Genomic DNA, 20,973 nt, shown 5'->3' with positions numbered 1-20,973 from the left:
TCTGCTGGTCCTTGTCCGGAGGCTCCTGAAGCGTCTCCCGGAGGGCAGGAGGTTAAACAGTCCATGGTCAGGGTGAGAGGAGTCCTTAAGAATGCTGCGAGCTCGACGTAGACAGCGTTTCTTCTGGATGTCCTCAATAGCAGGAAGTGGTGTCCCTGTGATGCGTTGGGCAGTTTTCACCACCCTCTTCAGTGCTTTGCGGTCAGCCACTGAGCAGTTCCCAAACCAGACTGTAATACAACTGGTCAAGATGCTCTCGATCGCACAACGGTAAAAGTTCACCACTATGGCTGAAGACAGTTGGTTCTTCTTCAGTGTCCTGAGGAAGAAGAGGCGCTGGTGAGCCTTCTTGACCAGGCTGGAGGTGTTTGTGGTCCAGGACAGGTCCTCCTAGATGGTGGTTCCCAGGAACTTGAAGCTGGAGACACACCAGGAACATACTGAACATACAGGAACCACCATACAACATATTGACATACTGACAGTGTCAACCTGCACATTCGCCTCTTTCACATTCCTGTATATCTTAATATTTAAGACTACAATATAATGCACATATGCACATTTGCCTCTTGCACATTCCTGTGTATCTTAATATTTAAGACTACAGTATACTTTCATGCACATTATGTTCTATTCTATATTTAATTCAGTATACATCTTTTTTATATTTTATTGTTTACTTTTATTTCGTTCTTTCATACCTATATTTTTATATATTTTTATCTGTGTTGTTTTCTTTAATAATTGCACTGTCCATGGAGTGGACCTGACACACATTTCACTGCTGGTAATATATGCTCTATATAATCGTGTATGTGACGAATAAAAATCTTGAATCTTATTATGCACAGTCATTTATTTATTACAGACCAAAATCCTGTTTATCGTTAGAATATGCATCAAGTAATCAAGCCAAAAACCCTCGTCTTTTTGTCATATAGCCTACTTCGGTTTTACATTTGAGTGTCTTTAAAACGGTTTAATTTGATAACTTGTATAAGCTATATATGTGTACTCTTTATTGTTTTGTTGACCATTTTTTTTCAACCCAACCCAACAAATCAAATTATAAAAATATGAATCACAACTATACAAACATCATGTTACATATTTTTTAATGAAAATTGTTAAAGTTGTTTTTTGTTTTTCAAATCTGTAACTGTCAAAGCTCTTCATTACTGATTTTCTGGAATTCAATGATCCAACTTCACAGACTGTCAACACAATCTAAACAGGTAAATGATTTCATTCTTAAATTTAAATACAAATTTAACATTAAAATTGTAACTGGTTTCCAACCAAACATGTTCTTATCTTTTTTTAGTTTTTGATAAGCATGTGCAGCTCTGTTAAGCTGTGGAAACATCTCTCCTCTTCTCCACAGATATATCACATCCTACAACCTCATCATCTGCAGAGAAAAATCGCCACTTAATCACACCAAAATTATGGACTATGTATTTTATGTATTATGTATTTATTCATGTTCAGTGTCAATTGTCATTCATTAATGTATTCAGCTAATAACTGTTGTCACGAGCACTGACAATTCTGCATCTCGGTAAAAACCAGTGGTGGACGAAGTACACAAATCAAGTACTTAAGTAAAAGTACAGATACGTAAAACAAAATATATCTCCAGTAAAAGTACTCGTTTTTAAATTTTACTCGAGTGAAAGTACAAAAGTACTAAATTTTTTATGTACTTAAGTAAAAAAAGTACTGATAGATTTATTTTGCAATTTTATATAGGCTACTTAATAAAATTTTATATTAGCACATATTTTTTATAATCCTATCCTGCTCAAAATGCCAGGGATTTTCACAAAATAACCACTATATGGAGTCAAGATATATTTTTGTTGTTGATATGGACTACGTTGACGAGAGTGATGTTCACTGTGAAGCTTACACTACCATGTACCTGAGAGAAAACAGATTTGACCATCTGATTTTCACCAGTAAGAAAAAAGTGTTTTAAAGTTTGTTGTTTTGCAGAACATCACAGTTATATATGACATGAGAATAAGGCCTGGAGTTAGGAAGAACATTTTAAGGAAAAAATTATTATATTTTCATAAAGATTTTTTTCTTCTCAAACCTTGTCTGTAGTGTAAAAACACACCTGGCCAAATGCCCCCAGAGTGCATCACTTCCCACTTTGATAATAACTTTAGTTACCATGTTCTGAACATCACATCCTTTCTTTTTCCCTCAGATGTAATCTAGGTGGTTGAATAAAAATATTCAGACTTTATATCTAAAAATTACCTTAACTTATCACCAGCAAGCTTGTTAGCTAGACAGTTAGCATAAACTAACAATATGTAATTTTCAGTATGGTTATGAAGAATCATTCATAGCCTATCTGTCTACTCGGCTAGTTAATCCAAACAATATAAAAAATTATACTGTTGATAAACAATATAAAAACAGACATCACATGTAGAGTTTTAATAAAACTGTTAACGTTACGGCAGCGGGGAATTTGAACGTGCATGATTTATTTTATTTAATCCGGTTATTATAATGTTTCCTTTTTTGACCTAAAACATGACATGGATATTGACGTGTCTGCATTCAAGCATTTCAGTGGGCTTAAATAGATCACCCTTTACAGAAGATTTAGTTCACAAACAACTGACAGTTCTGACCTAAATATGGTTTTCAGTTACAATATTAATCCTAAAATTCGACATTAGTAACTTACTTTTAGCAGCATCAGTCGCGCGCGCTCACAAGATATCCCGGTTGTGAATTCAGTTCACTAGAGACTCGCACTAAACGGTTCATTTGAATCAGTGAGTTGTCGACTCGAGAACAGCTGCAATCGGAACATTCTAATTCGTGAATGAAGCGTTTGATGCGATTTGCGAACCGATTTAAAAGGTTCATTGAAAAGAATCAGTTCGTTCTTCAATTAGACACCGCTTCTATGTGTCGGAGCACGTGAAATATTATAAGGAGTAACGATATTTTTTATGAAATGTAGTGAAGTAAAAAGTACGATCTTATGCTTTGGAATGTAGTAAAGTAAAAGTAAAAGTTACTCAAAATAAAACTACTCCAGTAAAGTGCAGATACTTGAAAAAATTTACTTAAGTACAGTAACGAAGTAAAGCTACTCCGTAACTGACCACCACTGGTAAAAACATACTTAATTCACACAACATGCTGCTGCTGCTCCTGTTGTTGTTGTTTTAATGTAAAACCCTAACGGAGGCTGCACTCTAAGATGCCTCATTACTGATTTCTGGAGCTCAGCCATCCTACTACACAGCCCTTACCAAAAAGTAGTATACTTCAGGTTTATTTTATTAAGTATACTTAAGTAAAGTTCAAGTATATTAAGACTTTTTGTAAGTATAAGTATACTTAATTGTCATTATAAGTATATATCTTAGAAGTACATAAAGCCCATTTCTGAGAAGTACATAAAAAGTAAACTAAAAGTATACTTTCCTATTTTTAGTTTAATATAAGTATACTAATAGCACACTTGAATAAACTTCTTTTTCGTAAGGGAGACTGTCAACACTCTCAACAGGTAAATAATTTCTTTCTTAAAATGTCTATAAATTATAACTTTCAAATGCTAATTGGTTTTTCTATTGGTCTTTTCTGTTTTTAGTTTAAGAGAACATGTAACCAGCTCTATTCAGTTAAGGATACTACTCTCTCCTCTTCTTCACTAAGTAAGTAACAAAGATATTGAATTTATGGTCCATTTTGTTAATTGCTAGGGTTTAATCTCTTTGATATTTTTCAGTCTGGTTTTTGCTCACGGCACAGTACGGAAACTGCTCTTGTAAAGGTTGTCAGTGATCTATTACTTTCTGGTGATTCAGGCAGTTTATTAATTCTTTTATTACTTGACCTCAGCTCAGCTTTTGATACTGTTTGTCATAAAATATTACTCTCTCGCCTTGCAGAGGTTGGTATCTCAGGTTCTGCATTATACTGGTTCTCCTCATATCTCACAGATAGGCAATACTTCATCTCACTGCACAGTTCCAAATCTCCCACTGTCTTGCTCAAACAGGGAGCTCCCCAGGGCTCAGTTCTCGGACCATTATTAATCATCCTCTACATTTAGCCTCTTGGCCAAATAATTTGTCGCCATGGTTTTAACTACCACTGTTATGCTGATGACATCCAGATATATACTGCTTGTCAGCCAGATTCTACCCATTGGACGGCATCCTTACCTTCATGTGTCAGTGAGTTAAAGGACTGGCTACATTCTAATTTTCTTAGTCTGAACTTGAGTAAAACAGAAATTTTAATAATTTATCCCCCACCTCTAATAAAAAACAAAATTTACGATCCTATACTTTAACTTGACTCTAAAACTAAAATTCAAACGACAAAAATCAGAAACTTAGGTATCATTCTAGACCCAACACTGACCCTGGATGACCACATTAGCAAACTCTCCAAAGCTGCTTTTTTTTTCAACTACGTCGAATTGCGCAACTTCGTCCTTTCCTCAGTAGAAAAGATGCGGAATCATTAGTGCATGCATTTATTACCACTCGCCTTGACTATTGTAACACTCTTTTCTCTGGCTTAGCTTACTCCATCGTTCACAAATTACAAATATTTTACACAAATATTTTCAAGATCTTATATTACTTTATCCTGATATATTCACACACACAAACACACAATTAAAATGGCAAGGTGCAGTTTATTTGGATTTTTTGTTTTCTTTTTAATTAAAACATTAAATATTACATATATGTATGTAATAAAATGTGTATTTCTATTAGAGGTTTAGGTCTTAAATTTCATATAAGGTGGTATTAAAAAGCTCTTAAAAAGTCTTAAATTTAACTTGTTCATGCCTTAGAAACCTTGTTTCTTTGCGTTCCAAAGTTAAAGTTTGGCTAATTCTGACCTGTGTATTTGTATCACATGAAAACGTGTGACCAACAATACGTCACGGCATGACGGCAAAAGCATACATTTAAAACTACAGAAAAGTGGAGAAGATTGTATGTTTTTGCATTTTGGATTTACTATTATGTGTTGAATTTAAGTTTTTAAAAGATGCTGCAGAACCTGACATCATACAATGACAGTTGCAGTGTCTGAAGAAATTTTGTGTGTTGTCTTCATAGTTTATTGTGACCGGGGCTTGGCTTCGTATTCATACTGAAAACTTTTGAAGGTCAAAGGGTGAAGCGCTCAAAAACAACTAATTCAAAAAAATTTTTTAGGAAGTTAGGGAATTACATTAATTATAAGATAGATAAAGTAGGAGTAATACATTCTGTTGTCTTTATGGAAGGGAGTAAAAGAATCACCAGATGTAACTAGTTGAAGTCAGTCTACCAATAACACTGAAGCAAGGGCTCACTTGTAAATTTCGACCTTGCATCAATAAACATGATGCATTTTTTATGTATATGTATATATATATATATATATATATATATATATATATATATATATATATATATATATATATATATATATATATATATATATGAAATGATCCCAATTTGAGTCATGAGTTTTTTTTTAAATAATACCCTATGCAAGAACAATACAAAAAGAAAATTAATTCAAAAGTAAAAAAGACCAATAACAATAAACCATTAATAAACCAGTGCCAGAGTACAAAACAATAATAATTATAATAATTAGTATTATTTTTTTGACATAACATCACATAGTAATAATATTTAAAGAGAAAATAGTTTTTTCTATATTGTGATTCCTTTATTACATCCCATTATCACATTATTATTTATAAAGGATGAAATATTTGGTGTGTGTGTGTATATATATATATATATATATATATATATATATATATATATATATATATATATATATATAATTTTGTAGGCTCTAATCTGTTTTTTACCTTTACACTCAATAAAGCTTGGAATCATTTTTAAAGTGAGAAAAAAAATATTTCGTGAATGTGAAAGTTTCTCATTAAAATACTACGTAAGGTTTTTTTTTTTTTTTATGACAATAACAATTTGCTTTTCAACATGTATAACACATTCTGAGTGTTTTTTCCTCTCGGGAAGTACGGATGATCACTTTATGAGAGCAGCGGGTGAGGTAGCGACATGGTGACGTTTCAGCGTGACGTCGGAAGCACATGTGTATCAACTATGGAGCAGCAACCTTTACTGTGATGTCAAGGAGAGTAGGGGAGGTCTGAACCGAGACTGCTTTAAGCCTTTCTCCGTTCATCACTCATTATTCATCGGATGAACTCTGATCAAGGTAAGATAATACTCGATGGCTGAGCAGAATGAATGATAAGGTCGCCAGAAGGCTCTGCCTAAACTGCCAGAGCACAACGCGCGCGGTAGCCTATACAGCTTCGTTGATTACAATGGAGCGTTCTATTTATTTGCGTCGCAGAGTATTACAAGCATATTTTCTGGTGGGTAGCGCACGTTTTGCTCTGTCGTGACGAAACAGTGTCGCCCTTTTACATCAGCATGTCATTTCCTTCAGGCATCGCGGTATTCTCCGCAGCTATTGCATGTAAATGACAGTCATCCAGCTAACGTTACGTTGTAGCTGTCAGATGCAGCTCTTCGTAGATTTTCTTTACATCGGGTGATATCTATAACTTATATAACTATGAAATCAAATATTCGAAGCCGTTCTCTCTCTCTCTCTGTAAGTTAGTACGTTAATACGCGCGCAATATATTCGTTCTCGAGCTCGTGGCTCTGTTGCTCGTGAATAACGCGTGGGTTGAGACATTGACCGGTAAAAGTGAACGATCTTCGTTTAACTAAACGACATTTTTTTCTTGAATTTTACGCGCATGTCGTTTTTAATAATATTTTAATTAAATTAAAACCAGCGTTGCATCCCGCCATTAAAACGAATGGGGAAATGTCATGGTGTCACTGACTGAAACATAACACGCGCGACGTGCCAGTGTTTGCAGAACCGTTTTCATGAAAATATGTATAATAACTATAGGCCTACTTTAAATGTAAGGTGATAAATGTCAACTTTAGAGAAAAAAAAGTAGATCCTATAATCTTTGAATAAAAAGTGTACAGGACACTGTCACTATGTATCAATATGCAGATTCACTAAGTATTAAATGTCAAGTTTAGGTTTACAACAAGGGTTAGGGCTTTTACAATATTATAATTCACCTTTCATTTTCCTCTGATTTTAGGGATAGGTTATGGGGAGGGTTAGGTTTAGGGGTAGGGATAGGGTTAGTATGCCAAATAAATTGCAGCAAAGTGTTTGTCGGATCTCATATGGACAAATCTTGATCTTTGAACATGAATTTCTGCAGAGTATTACAGCCAAACATTGTTTTATAAAGTCAGGTTGCATAATAGCTGTTGTAAAAAGATCTCCAGCCATGATTAATGTTTTGTTGGATGGATAAGTTTAAATGGATAGTTTTATGAAATCAGTTCTCTTCAAGTTCATATAGATGCCCAGCAGAGTAACCAGAAAGTGCAGGGTTTAAGGGTTAGTCATTTTTGACTGAACTGTCCCTTTTAGTGCCTTTACTTTAGTGGTTTACATTTAGTCCAGTTTTCTTAAGTTGCTAATCCTGGTGCTGGTGAAACAATGACTTCAGGCATTGTTAATCATGTTGGTTGGCCTGCTGGCGTGCTGTGAGCTTGGTATTTTAACAAGCACAACAGCTTTTCATGAACTTGATTTTACCAGTAGTACTATAATTCATGTCAGAACTTGTTCTGTTCAATACCATTGTCTTGTTTTATTTCCTGTTATCTGATGTCAAATGTAGTGAGAGATTAATATGGTTCTTATTACTCCAGCACATTAATTTTGGCCTATCGCTGTTAGAATATAAAAGATTAAAGTTATTTTTACTTGATTATTTATCTTATTTTGCATTATTATTGTTATTACTATGTTTCTTAAATATAATTTTTAATATATTTTCTTAATTTTAAAGCTGTATCTATCAGTGATGCATCTTATTAACCTCTTTATCTTTATTATTAGTTTTTCAGTTTTATGATTATTTTAAGATTCAGATATATTTTATTATTTTATTGTTGTTAACTTAGTATTAATCAAAAACATTCAGGTTTTTTAACGATGGTGGTTTGAGGATTAATATAAGAACATAATGTCAGTTGTTATTATTAAGGGTTCCATGCTGATAAAGATGCAAAAGAATTAGTGCTAGGCAATGATTTATCACGATTAATTGCATCTAAAATAAATGTTTTTGTGTACATAATATATGAGTGTGTACTGTGTATATTTATTATGTATAGAAATACACACACATGCATGTATATATTTAAGAAAAATGACACTTTGCTGTGCCTTATCCCACTGTTTGATCCTCAAAAGCCTTCAAACGATACAGGTTTGTCCCTTTTTTCACCTTTGATACATCTCATTTAATTTCTTATCCATCATAGATTTTATATTTTTTTAAGTATTGAACTAAAAAACCCAAGCTATTTTCTCTCAGTAACAGGAAAGAATCTGAGCAAACAGTCCATTTCGACAGCATAGTGAGTTGACCAATCTTGGCCTGTGTGTCCTTGAATTTTGCATCACTGTTCTGCAGATAAGAACCGGTTTGTCCTTTCTTTTCTTGAAATAATAAGTGAGAAAGATTAAACTGGTGTGAAACCCTCCATTCCAACCCAAACATCTTTAGTGCGGTGTTGTAATCCAAGTTGTCACAGACCTTCTAGGTCAGAGTCTTTCGCTCATTTCCTTATCATGCCACATGTGAGACTAATCTTTCAATAAACTAGCAGACACAACAGCTTTGATGACACAAAATGAATTGAGATACTTGAGTTTTGTCCATGATATACTGTTATCAACTTGCCTATCAAAGCCTATAAAATGATTTTGTCATTCGTTTCATATTAAGTCTATGGCTTGGCTTAGATTCTAGAGAACTAGTTGTTTAAAGGTCTTCCCACCTGCTGTTAGAGTCATGTGGAGTATATTTCAACACATGATGTCCCACAGCCAGGGTTTGAAATGAATAACCTGCCAGATACAGGTCAAAATCAGCCGTGGTGGGTAACACATATTAACTCACTAGCTAATTTGGTGGGTTATGATTCATGAATAATTTCTTTTCACTTTGCATGCCATCGCTATCAGAACCCTTCCCCTAAAACTATATATATATATATATATATATATATATATAGAGAGAGAGAGAGAGAGAGAGATAGATAGATAGATTAGATACAGATTTTCAGTGTGGTTTTCATTTGGACCTAGTTACACAAGTGAGTTAATCTCAAGTGTTCTTGACCTCAAAATGAAAAATGTCGTATTTGCTGTAGTACTAGAAGCACATGGTTTTTCATAGGCTGTATTATTCCGCTGGACAGGACAGGATTGTGTGTAGTAAATTGTGTCCATTGTATGCAACTAATTTACAGATATTGCATGTGTAGTCAATAAATGACAATGAGCAAACTCACAGTTGCAAGAAAGTTTAGTATGATGCTTGACCTTTGACCATTTTACAGGGTGAAATGCATGGCAGTCTCTTCTGATCACTTTTGAAGTTTACACTATACTGTTTGGGGTTGGTAAGATTTTTAAAAATGTTTTAAAATGTTTTTGAAAGAAATATTACCTTTTTAATCAAAAGTAAAAACAGTAATTTTGAAAAATATTACAATTAAAAATGATGGTTATCATCACACACACACACACACACACACACACACACACACACACACATAAAATTGATTCATGTGATGATAAAGCTGTATTTTTAGCAGTCATTACTCTAGTCTTCAGTGCGACAGAAATCATTCTAATATGCTGATTATGTGCTCAAGAAACATTTTTATTATAAAACAATTATCAAACAGCATTTATTTCAAATTGAAGTCATTTTAATGTTTTAAATGTCTTTACTGACATTTTTGTTCAATGTAATGCATTCTCACTTAATGAGAGTATTAATTTCTTATAAAAAAAAATCCTGCTTAGATGTTTTCAGATGGAGTAAAGCTACAGTGATAATAGTGTGCATCAGCATCATCCTCTCAGTGTCACCTATTACATTTTTTCAATGAGTCTGACTCCTCTGGCCTAAATACACTGACCCAGAGTGCCTTTTGCACTGAGCACATGTTTGTGTGAATAAGCTTGAGCGCTACAGAATGTCAGAATATGTTAGAGTAGTTGCTCGTAAGCTGGTTTGTTACGACAGGAAGCCCTAGTGGCACAATATTGAATTAAAAAGAGATTTCTAAGTCACATGATGACTCAGTGAATAAACTGTGTTATGTCATTATGACTCACAAGACCAGTGCTCGGTTTTCAGTGGGTTGTGTGATTGATAAACTGGTGATTGTGTTTTATTTGTGTTTTAACCAAAACAAATTATTCTTTTACATAGATGATGTGTTTTCTGTGTTATTTATTTTTAATTAAACCTTTGTTAATGTTTTCATGCTGAGTCACACTGCTAAAACCATGCTGTGTCCTAAGGCCACCTACTAGCAGCTCAGAAAACATAATGTAGAGCTTGAATCAAATGAGGTGAGCCACTAACTCTAGTGACATCTTTACAGCAGCGGTTCTAGAAATTCTACTGATATTACAAAACAACTCTGTGTTACACATACTGACTAACACACAATTTAAGTTTACACGTATTTGTATTATGATATAGTTAAATAATCTCTTAATTATTAAATTTGATTCCTTCCATGAAGGTTCTTTTCTTCATTGTTGTAACAATATTAAAAACATGTTGTCACTAATTTCAATTAACAAAATTATCGTTCCATACCGACATGATTTTAATTCTTCTGTGGAACACATAAGATATTTTGAAGAATGTTTTTGTTGCTTTATTGTTATATTGTTATAGATCTTATTGTGAATGATTAATCTGTGTTATACTGTACATCCTGTAAGAACAACAGACTTCTTTCTGATGAATTCTTTTTTTTTTTTTTTGATAATCTATTACATTTGTATGTACTTCACAGTACAGAAGATTAAATTGATTGCTACTTTGATTTGATTGCGACTTTTTATGTGTATAAAAAGGCCAAAATGTGATGCATTCGTGTAAATGTTTCCTTACTGCTAATTTGGAAAATATTTAAATCTAGACAGTCAGTAAGTGTCATGTGGATATTCTGCATTTTTGCCTAAACAGTCTTTTTATTTCTTATAGCAAGTCACCTGCTATCCTTCATGATGACCCAATGGTCAACTGTCCACTGACCCTCCACTGATCATCCAGGGGCCACATCACTCCGTGTGCTCCTCTCCACACCTCACAGCATCATGGGGGACGTAGTCCAGATGCACTTCAGCACAGTGGATTACGTGATTTTCGTCGTGCTGCTAGTGGCCTCCGCCGGAATCGGCCTTTACTATGCCTTCTCAGGGGGTCGTCAGAGGACAACACAGGAGTTCCTGCTGGCCGACCGCAGCATGCGCTGCCTTCCGGTGTCCCTTTCACTCCTGGCCACCTTTCAATCAGCTGTGGCCATTCTGGGTGCCCCATCTGAGATATACACACATGGCACGCAGTACTGGTTCCTGGGCTGCTCCTACTTCCTGGGCCTGCTCATTCCTGCACACATTTTCATACCAGTTTTCTATCGGCTCCGCCTTAGCAGCGCGTATCAGGTAGTACATTAGAAATTCACTGTGTTTGTTTGCTTGAGAGACTGGAGAATGTGTCACTTTTTGGGAATCAGAGTTGGTTTTTTTTTTTTAATGAATCAGTTTCACAAATGAGTCAGTGAATGATTCATTAGGGAATTTGTCTGAAATTGAAGGATTTTACAAAATCTAGTAATCATTAAACAACTGGAAAGTTAATGGTAAAAAAGGGTGGGAACTTTGTAAATTGACCTGCAAGTGCAAAATTTAAGCATTCTCACAAGTGGTTTTACACTTTTGGAGCCCACTGTAACATTATAAGGATAATGGACAGTCAGTTAGTATAGCAAAATAAATCCCAACAGTAAACAAAAAAAATTTGATAGCAGAATTCTAACCAATCAAAATCAAGCATTCCAGAAATCAAAATATACTATTTTATTACAGTAAATAAGATACTGTTCAAAAGTTTGGTGAATGTTTTTAGAAAGTATTTATTATTACATTTGTTCAATTTAATGCACGTTTGATGAATCCATCTCAATCCATCTGATTGAAAATTATTATGTAATATTTGTAAATTGCAGTCCTCCGGCTGTACCAAAACATGCTCTATGAGATTTTACGCTGTTTCTGTTTGTATTAAAGTCTTGCCTTCTTTTGCTTCTTCATAGTATCTGGAACTTCGTTTTAGTAAAAGTGTTCGGATATGTGGCACTATGACCTTCATCTTTCAGATGGTGAGTTTTGGTTACCACCTGGATGTGTGCAGTAGGATATTAGAACCTTTAGGAGTATAATCTAATAATCTAAAGTAATATTGTCTTTTACTCCAGTTTTGTTAGACACAAAGACACCCTGTTGTCAGTATAAAAACTTGAACTTTCACCTACAAACTTATTCTGACCCCCCACTGATAAGGACAATATTTTACTCAGCATTGTGGATCTAAAGTGTAATGATTCTCAGAACTATCAGTTACTAGACGGGGGAAATTCAGAGAAACAAGTTATTATGTCCTAAACAAGCATTACAATTGTTACATCTGTCAAATAATGTTTTTACGCAGGTGATCTATATGGGAGTTGTTCTGTACGCTCCAGCACTTGCACTTAACGCAGGTAATTGAGACTATTGATGCATTACAAGACATGCATGTTGATGTAAATCAGATGAGTCGTTTATTTCATGTTTTTCCTCTTGTAAATGTTTGAATTTGTTTGTGATCACAGTAACAGGTTTTGACCTTTGGGGGGCAGTGCTGGCCATAGGATTGGTGTGCACACTTTACACAGCTTTGGTAGGCTGGAGATATGCATCTCATTGTTTACATGTGATGTGACATAAATGCATTTAGTTATTTTCTTTTTTACTTACTGTTGCTCAGCTACACAAGAATGGGGTCAGTAAGGTTATTAAAAAGAATGAACACTTTTAATCAGCAGGGTGGCATTCAATTAATCATAAGTAACAGAAAAGACATTTATAATGTCACAAAATAATTATATTTCAAGTAAATTTTGTTTATATTTATCAAATAATACAAAAAACATGTATCCTGGTTCAAGCAGCACAACTGTTTTCAATGTTATAATAAATAGAAATGTTTCTTGAATGCCAAATCAGTATTTTAGAATGATTTCTGAAGGATCAGGAGAGGAATAAAGAATAGAAAATTCAAATTGAACATCACAGGAATAAATTACATTTTAAAATAGATTAATATAGAAAAGAATGGTAGTGTACATTATAACACTGCTCCTCTCTTCTCTTCTTCTCCAGGGTGGTCTGAAAGCAGTGATCTGGACAGATGTGTTTCAGACAATTGTTATGTTTGCGGGGCAGCTGGCAGTGATTATAGTTGGTACCCATCAGGCAGGTGGCATCGCTGAAGTTTGGAGGAAAGCACAAAACGGAAGCCGTATCTCAGGCCTTGAGTGAGTGGAGCGATTTTATATGAGTATCTAAACTGTTCCTTTAAGATTATCTAACAAACACTGTTCCACATTCCAGAACTGTAACTGAAGCTCACATTCTTTGTTTTGTGGTCCCCATGGCAGCCTGAACCCTGATCCTTTAGAGAGGCACACATTCTGGACTCTGGGAGTGGGGGGAATTTTCCTCATGCTGGCTCTGTATGGAGTGAATCAGGCTCAGGTCCAGAGATACCTCTGCTCCCGCACAGAGAAAGAGGCCATCATGTAAGAAAACACCCAGCTCTTCCACACTCTGGTTAAGTCAATAGAATCTGAAACTGTGAAGTCGTTTGATGCACCATTGTGTTGTGTTAAATTACTGCAAAAAAGTGTTTTTTTGGGGTGTCTTGTTCTTCAGGTCCTGTTATGCAGTGTTCCCATGCCAACAGATCGTGCTCACATTGGGCTGTTTAATGGGTCTGGTTATGTATGCTCGATATGGGGAGGAGAGCCCGCTGGATCAGGGCTATGTCAAAAGCAATGACCAGGTCAGACACAAAATATATATACTGCCATTCAAATGTTTGGGGACTGTAGGATTTTTTTTTATTTTTATGGAAATGAATACTTTTCAGCAAGGATGTATTAAATGGACCAAAAAATGACAGATAAGACATTTAGAATGTCTCAAAAAATTCAATGATTTTGAATAAATACAAATAAAAACTTTCTATTCATCTATTCTAATTTTCTGTGGATAATGAACAAAATGTATTATGGTTTCCACAAAAAATATTAAACAGTACAGTTGTTTTTTAACATTGATATTAAGAAATGATTCTTGAGCTATAAACACGGGAGTCATTCAGCTTTGGAATAAACAGCATTTCAAATATATTAAAATTGTTAATTTGAGTTTTTACAGTACTTACATTAAAAATGTTATCAATCCCAAACCCATATATAAAAATCATATATACATATGATTAGAAAGTAAAATAATAGTTTATTTTTGTGCAACAGCCTTTTGTTTTTCCAAATCATTATCGTTATATTTTTTTCTTCTTGATTATCATTCACTTCTGTATCCTTCTTGTTATCCTAACACTTCTTTGTTGTTCTTTGATGTCAAGATCATCACACCATTTTATTATGGGAAAATCACTCTCCACCTCTCTCTCCATCTGCAGATGGTGCTGTACTTTGTAATGGATGTGTTGAGAGATCTTCCTGGTTTACCAGGACTGTTTGTCGCCTGTCTGTTTAGTGGAGCTCTCAGGTATCAACCAGATTTTGTGAGGACAGTTCCTCCTATTATAATTTCAAATGTTTTTTAGCTGTTGATATTGATCTTTAAACGGTGTCCAATTTATCTTACAGCACAATCTCATCTGCCTTCAACTCCCTGGCAACGGTTACCATGGAGGATCTGATCAAACCTCACGTACGACCCATGACGGAGGCCCGTGCCACCCTGTTATCAAAAATGTTGGGTAAGCTATTTAACAATAACTGTCTGAAAGGCAGAGCGTATTATTTCACTCATTATTTTTCTATGAGTGGTCCATCTCTTCCTCATAGAATGAGTTTAGTACAAGATATTGTCCAAACTAAGCTGAAAGGCAGTCCTGGGATGGTGGGGTAATTATTTTGTCATTGAATTCCCCCACAGCTCTTGCCTATGGTCTTGTGTGTCTGGCTATGGCATACATCGCCTCTTTAATGGGCTCTGTGCTGCAGGTGAGGTCCCTGATTATATAATGTGGCTAATATAAGAAATGCAGATCAATTTTAAGTGTAGTTTAGTGTAATGCATTCATAAAGTTTACAATAATCTATATATCTTTAACATCCTTAGGCAGCACTCAGTATATTTGGGATGGTGGGTGGACCTCTTCTCGGCCTTTTCTGTCTCGGGATGTTTTTCCCTTGGGCCAATTCCACTGTAAGTCAAAAAAGCAAAGCATCCACATATACACAACAAATATTGGGGTCGGTATGATTTTTTTTAGTTTCATGAGTCTCTCATGCTCTCCAAAGCTGCATTTATTTGATCGAAAATACAGTAAAAATAGTAATATTCTGAAATATTATTACAACTTTTCTATGACGTTTTCTATTTGAATAGATTTAAAAATGTAAATTATTCCTGTGATGCAAAGCTGACTTTTTTTAGTATAATAACTCCAGTCTTCAGTGTCACATGATCCTTCAAAAATCATTCTAATATGTGATTTTGTCGCTCAAACATTTCTTCTTATTGTCACTGTTGAAAACAGTTGTGCTGCTTAATGAATTTTTGGAGACCGTGATACATTTGTTTCTCTAGGATTTTTTTTTTATGAATAAGAAAATGTTTAAAGCATTTATTTGAAATTTTTATAACAATGTAGAAGTCTTCACTTTTGATCAGTTTAATTCATTCTTGCTTAGTATTATTAATATTATTTTTTAAACCTTGGAACAGTTTTATCTTGCCATTAATGCAGCAAGTGGAATCCGTTAGATGATTCAAGGTATGATTTCTTTTCATGGACTGAGTGTGTTTTCAGGGTGCACTGGTTGGACTGGCATCAGGGCTGGTCATGGCTTTCTGGATTGGTATCGGCAGCTTTGTTTCACGAATGTCTGCATCTGTACCACCTGTGATAAATGCCACTGTCATACCTGATGTGGGAAACATGACAACAGCTGTGATGACGACACTCATCACATCTAAACCAAGGTCCATATTATTAATAGTAATGGTGCTCAAGAAATTCCTGTTCTTAAATGCTTGATTACATCAGACAAATCAGAAAGCAGTTATTTTAGCTTCTGTAGCAAAAACTGCTTAGACTAATCTTAGCTATATTACAGACTGAATTGGTTCATTTATTTTATCTTCTTGTCTTCTCAGGCCTTCTGGAGTTCAGGCTTTGTACTCTCTATCATACATGTGGTACAGTGCTCATAATTCTGCCACAGTTGTTGTGGTGGGACTACTGGTCAGCTTTCTCACGGGTAAAGTGTGTTTCCAAAACACATCAAGCACTCTAATCGTCTTACTGTATCATAGGTTTGCATAAGAGTCTTTAAAGCAGTTTAAAGTTTTGTTTTGCTGCTGATAAAGCTACCATTGTGAATATGTTGCATGTTGTCTAAACTGTGAAATGTTAAAGATAAGGTTAGAGTTCATTGGCCCAGTAGATTACACAGATAATTTATTGAAGTGTTTTCAAATTGAAGTCCGCAAGGTGGTGCTTGTGGGTTTGCAAAAATTTCAGAGAAAAGGAAAAACAAAATGTAATTTGAAATAATAAAACAAATATGCGTTGAGTTATGTGGAAAAAGTGCTTTACAAATACATTTAAACTAAGCTTAAATTGATACTTTTATATTACACTCTTACACTAATACAAAGTAAATATATTCAAGATAATATTTAAATGTATTTTCGCTTTAGTACAATTACATATAAAGGTTAATCACTTAATTTTGAAAATATACTATATACTAATATACTATTATTATTTTTTTAAGTTTTTTTTATTTTCAGTTTTCATTTTAGTTTACATTTTAGTAATTCTGAGAAGTGTTTTTGTCATTTTTTTTTCATATTTCTATGTAGCTTCAATTTTTATTTCAGGTATATTTTAGTTTCAATTATTAGTTTTCAATTCAAGTATATTTGAAGGTTTTTTAAATAGATTTTTAATAGATTTAGTTGTAGTTCCCAATAACAACGCTGATCATTAGGGTGCAACAGCAAAGATTTTCTGCTTTGTGTTCACTCAGGGCCCTGGAAAGAGAAAGATTTAAACCCAGGTACGATTTACCCCGTGCTTGGCAATTTGCTGTTCTTTCTGCCCGAACGGTACAGGGAGAAACTCTGCTGTGTTACTCCACTGGAAGACAATGTAAGTCACTTAAATTCTACGAAACAAAATCCAGTTTCAAATACAGCATTCCTTCTTCCATTATGAATGGTTATGTATGTATGTGCCTATGCTATAGTCCAAAGGCCTGGACTGTCAGCCTTACCAGATGGCCCGGAAAGAGACCAATGGCGTTGCCTATACTAAAGAGGAAGACAAGCTCAGGGAAGAGGAAGGAGAAAAGAACACCACCCAGCCTACTTGCAACCTGGCCCATACATTGCAGGAAACAGCCTTGTGAAACCTCCCACACAGCGACAAACCGTAAAGGGTCTTAGTTTCCCACAGGCTCTTTCTTCTCTTGAATTTGGTAATAACCTTAAGTCCATAAGTTGTGGGTTGTGTTGTGGTCCCTTTACAATATTGGTACGCTGTGCCCTTAACTGCCAGTGATTGAGGCGAGGGGTTGTTTTATGTATATTTGGTACTTTATGATGTTTAGATCTTGAACAAATTGAGATGTGTTGAGCTGAAGCGACACAAGTGATCACCTAAATCTTTCAGTTTACATGTCCTAAATTGAATCTCAAGAATACGTGTTGAATATTGCTGGTTTGTGATATACGTACACGCACAAATCAAAGAAATCATGCTGAACGTCAGGTTTAAGATGAATGGTTTATCACCAGAAAGACCACAGTTTGCACAATTTAATGTCAGTGCCAATTGAGTTTTGGGGTTTTTCTCTCCCAAAGATGTTGTTTCTTCCAAAGTTCACTACATTAGCCTTTCCATTCTGTTCGCCTTGAACGCACTATTGTCAATGTGTGGGTTACCTAAACGGAGTTAAAAGTTTACAGTGAATGAAGAATTGCTAATATAGCAAATTTAAATGTGGTAAACTTTTAGCTTAACATTCATGAAAAGACCATCTGGAAGTCTCGTATTGTGATAGATACAATGAATCTAATGCATGTTGAATCTAGTTCCCTCATTGAAGCCCATTGTTTGTGACAAGTGCCTCCTCATATGAATGTATGATGTAGTTTTGTGACTGGATTGTTGCTTTAGTTTGCTGTTCCATCATCTCATCCAAATGAAGCATGGGCCTGACCCTGATAGGATAGTATCGGGACACCTCACTATTGAATTCCCATGATGCTTTGCGTTGTGAGGGCCTGGCTAACTATACTTTAGCATCTCAAAAAAAGAAATTTCTAATTTGCCTGGATTTAATATTGTTTTGGTATGGATGATTTTTTTAGAAAACGCTCATGTTAGAAATGTTCTTCATGATGTAGACAAGCTCTTTAAATGTTATAATAGCCTATTCAAATATTTGATCTTAGATTTAGAAGATACTTGTTATAGTATCAAGACTAACTGTTATAGAATTGAAACCTCAGTGCGAGTTACTGATCATAATTCTCAGTATTAGCATATGGATCGATTTGGTTGCACTCGTTTTCTTGTCATTTGATTCGTTTTTTGATGTTATAGTGGCATTTTCTGTGCTTTTGCTGTCTAGTCTAACTTCAGACCTCAGTCTAAGCCATACCATTTGTAGTTGCTGTAGGATTCCTATGTCATTGTATTACGCCTATGACTGGAATGAAAGCTTTCTCTGAACCTGTCACAATCTCACAAGCACAGGCAGTCGGTTATATATTCAGGTTATGCATTTTGGGTCAACGGTTTGTGGAAGTCTCACATCTACTGGTGTTTCTTTTTTTGGTTCTTTATTGTGTATGTATCATCTTGGTCTGGCGACAGTTTTCAGTTTAACATTCATCTCCAAAGAATCATCCTATGTGGAATCATGTTCATCACATTTGGAAACACAAGAAGTCGGTTCACACAGTTTCCAAAGTAAACACACTGTTGCGTCCGTAACTCACTGCTGTTTCAGCATCGCACTCATGAGTGATACGCTTTTACACTTTTACAATTAGTTAAAATTAAAGTGTTCAAATAAAAGCATTCAACTAAAACATTAAAATAAGTGCTGTCAAACGATTAATCGCGATTAATCACATCAAAAAATGTGAGACCCTGCATTTTGCCCATTTTGGAGCACCCGCTTTTTTAAACGCAAGAAATACTGACATCTTTTTCACTGTGCCACTTCTCACTTGTTCACTTTTCATTCAGTTTGATTCCGTAATGCTTTTTTCAATTCCATTAAAGTTTAGTACACATCCTGTATAAACGGCCCCAAAGGTTATACATTTAGTTGAGTGATGACTGCTCTACATTTCTTATGAGGCTCCAGAAATATATTCAGTGAATTATGACATTAATTTTTAGCCTAACAGTATTAGATGCAAAATAAAACATTCATCAGTTTGGGGATAGTAGTTGCTATCAAGCATCTGCTATGGAATAGATATGAATTTAATGTTCAGTCATTCTTTAACACGTAATGCCACAATTTTTTAATCCATCCAATTCAATGTATTAGAATAACGATGACATTCTGGTGTGAAAATTAGAAATTAGATTGGATTTTAGTAACTTTAGCATTCCAATCAAAGGGCCCAATACAGATTATCTCTTTATTATAAATTGTAAACATGATTTCTCATAAGATTGGTCATTATATTCATTGTGTAGAAGACATTTTGTTTTGCATTATTAGTGTCATAATGTATGCATGTGTAAGACTGGATCATGAAGAGTTGCCATCTGTCATACCTGAAATTACTTGAATTATGTGTGCACTACGCTTTAAAACACCCATACGTTTAGAACACTTGCATTTACAGACTGAATACTGCATCAGAATTGTTCCACTGATCATTTCTCTTTGTCCTAAGAAAGTCTTAATTCAGAATGCATTTCCCCTTTGAGCGATCAAAGGAGGAATACATCACCACAAGCACATTTTAAAACTGCCTACAACAGGACAAATTGTTAAGGCACAGGCAGGGATTGCCCTATTATAAACTATGCTGTCCTACAATCTAAAACTGTGTAACCCTAAGAGAATCGACCTTGGGGGGGCCTATGTGGACTCTACTGTGAGAATAGTTTTTTTTATGACATTTTAAATACTAATTTTCTATGGAAAGCGCAACTCTTGTTAATGCAAAATAAATATTTAGATACATAATATTTATGCTTGTATAAATATTATGAGAATATTTATTTTTTATAGAAGTGTTCCTATTTTATTTTCCCAAATATGCATTCCAGAAAACCATAAGCAATGGAGTCTGACCAGCTTCATTACTTTGGTCGTGCCTTCACTAAACATCTCTTTATTTGATTGGTCGTGAAAGTTCTCACCAAGTACTTTCCATTATGTGAAAACGAGGAAGTTGCATTGGCCAGCAGAGCGTCTATAAGCGATGATACCTTTATTTATATAAATTAATGCAGAATAGAGGAACAGATATACTTAGCCACTCTAGTGGGCATTACTCTGAATCATGAACATTCATTTTTCCTCTTGATGAATTATTTGTAATGAGAAAGTGATATAAAATTGGTCTTGATAACAATAAAAATGTCTTCCCAACATTCAATAACTGCAATTAGAAAGTGGCTAAATAACGGATTAAATATCATTTCATACAGTTCAGCATTTC

General features: G+C 34.7%; 1 protein-coding gene across 1 annotated transcript; it reads left to right on the top strand.

The window, feature by feature from the left end:
- The first annotated feature begins 6,077 nt into the window (after window positions 1-6,077).
- Window positions 6,078-20,905, top strand: slc5a6a (solute carrier family 5 member 6a). Its single transcript, XM_019126219.2, has 16 exons — window positions 6,078-6,252; window positions 11,174-11,634; window positions 12,285-12,350; window positions 12,680-12,731; window positions 12,843-12,910; window positions 13,393-13,547; window positions 13,671-13,811; window positions 13,945-14,074; window positions 14,717-14,805; window positions 14,907-15,019; window positions 15,199-15,266; window positions 15,385-15,471; window positions 16,079-16,251; window positions 16,426-16,529; window positions 17,304-17,425; window positions 17,523-20,905. The coding sequence occupies exons 2-16, from the start codon at window positions 11,287-11,289 to the stop codon at window positions 17,682-17,684; spliced, it is 1,878 nt and encodes a 625-aa protein (XP_018981764.2). The 5' UTR covers window positions 6,078-6,252; window positions 11,174-11,286; the 3' UTR covers window positions 17,685-20,905.
- The last annotated feature ends 68 nt before the right edge of the window (window positions 20,906-20,973 follow it).

The sequence above is a fragment of the Cyprinus carpio genome, chromosome B20 (assembly GCF_018340385.1).
Source record: "Cyprinus carpio isolate SPL01 chromosome B20, ASM1834038v1, whole genome shotgun sequence".
NCBI classification, from domain to species: Eukaryota; Metazoa; Chordata; class Actinopteri; order Cypriniformes; family Cyprinidae; genus Cyprinus; species Cyprinus carpio.
Note: the sequence above shows the minus strand (reverse complement) of the source record. Positions and strands in the feature narration are given on the sequence as shown.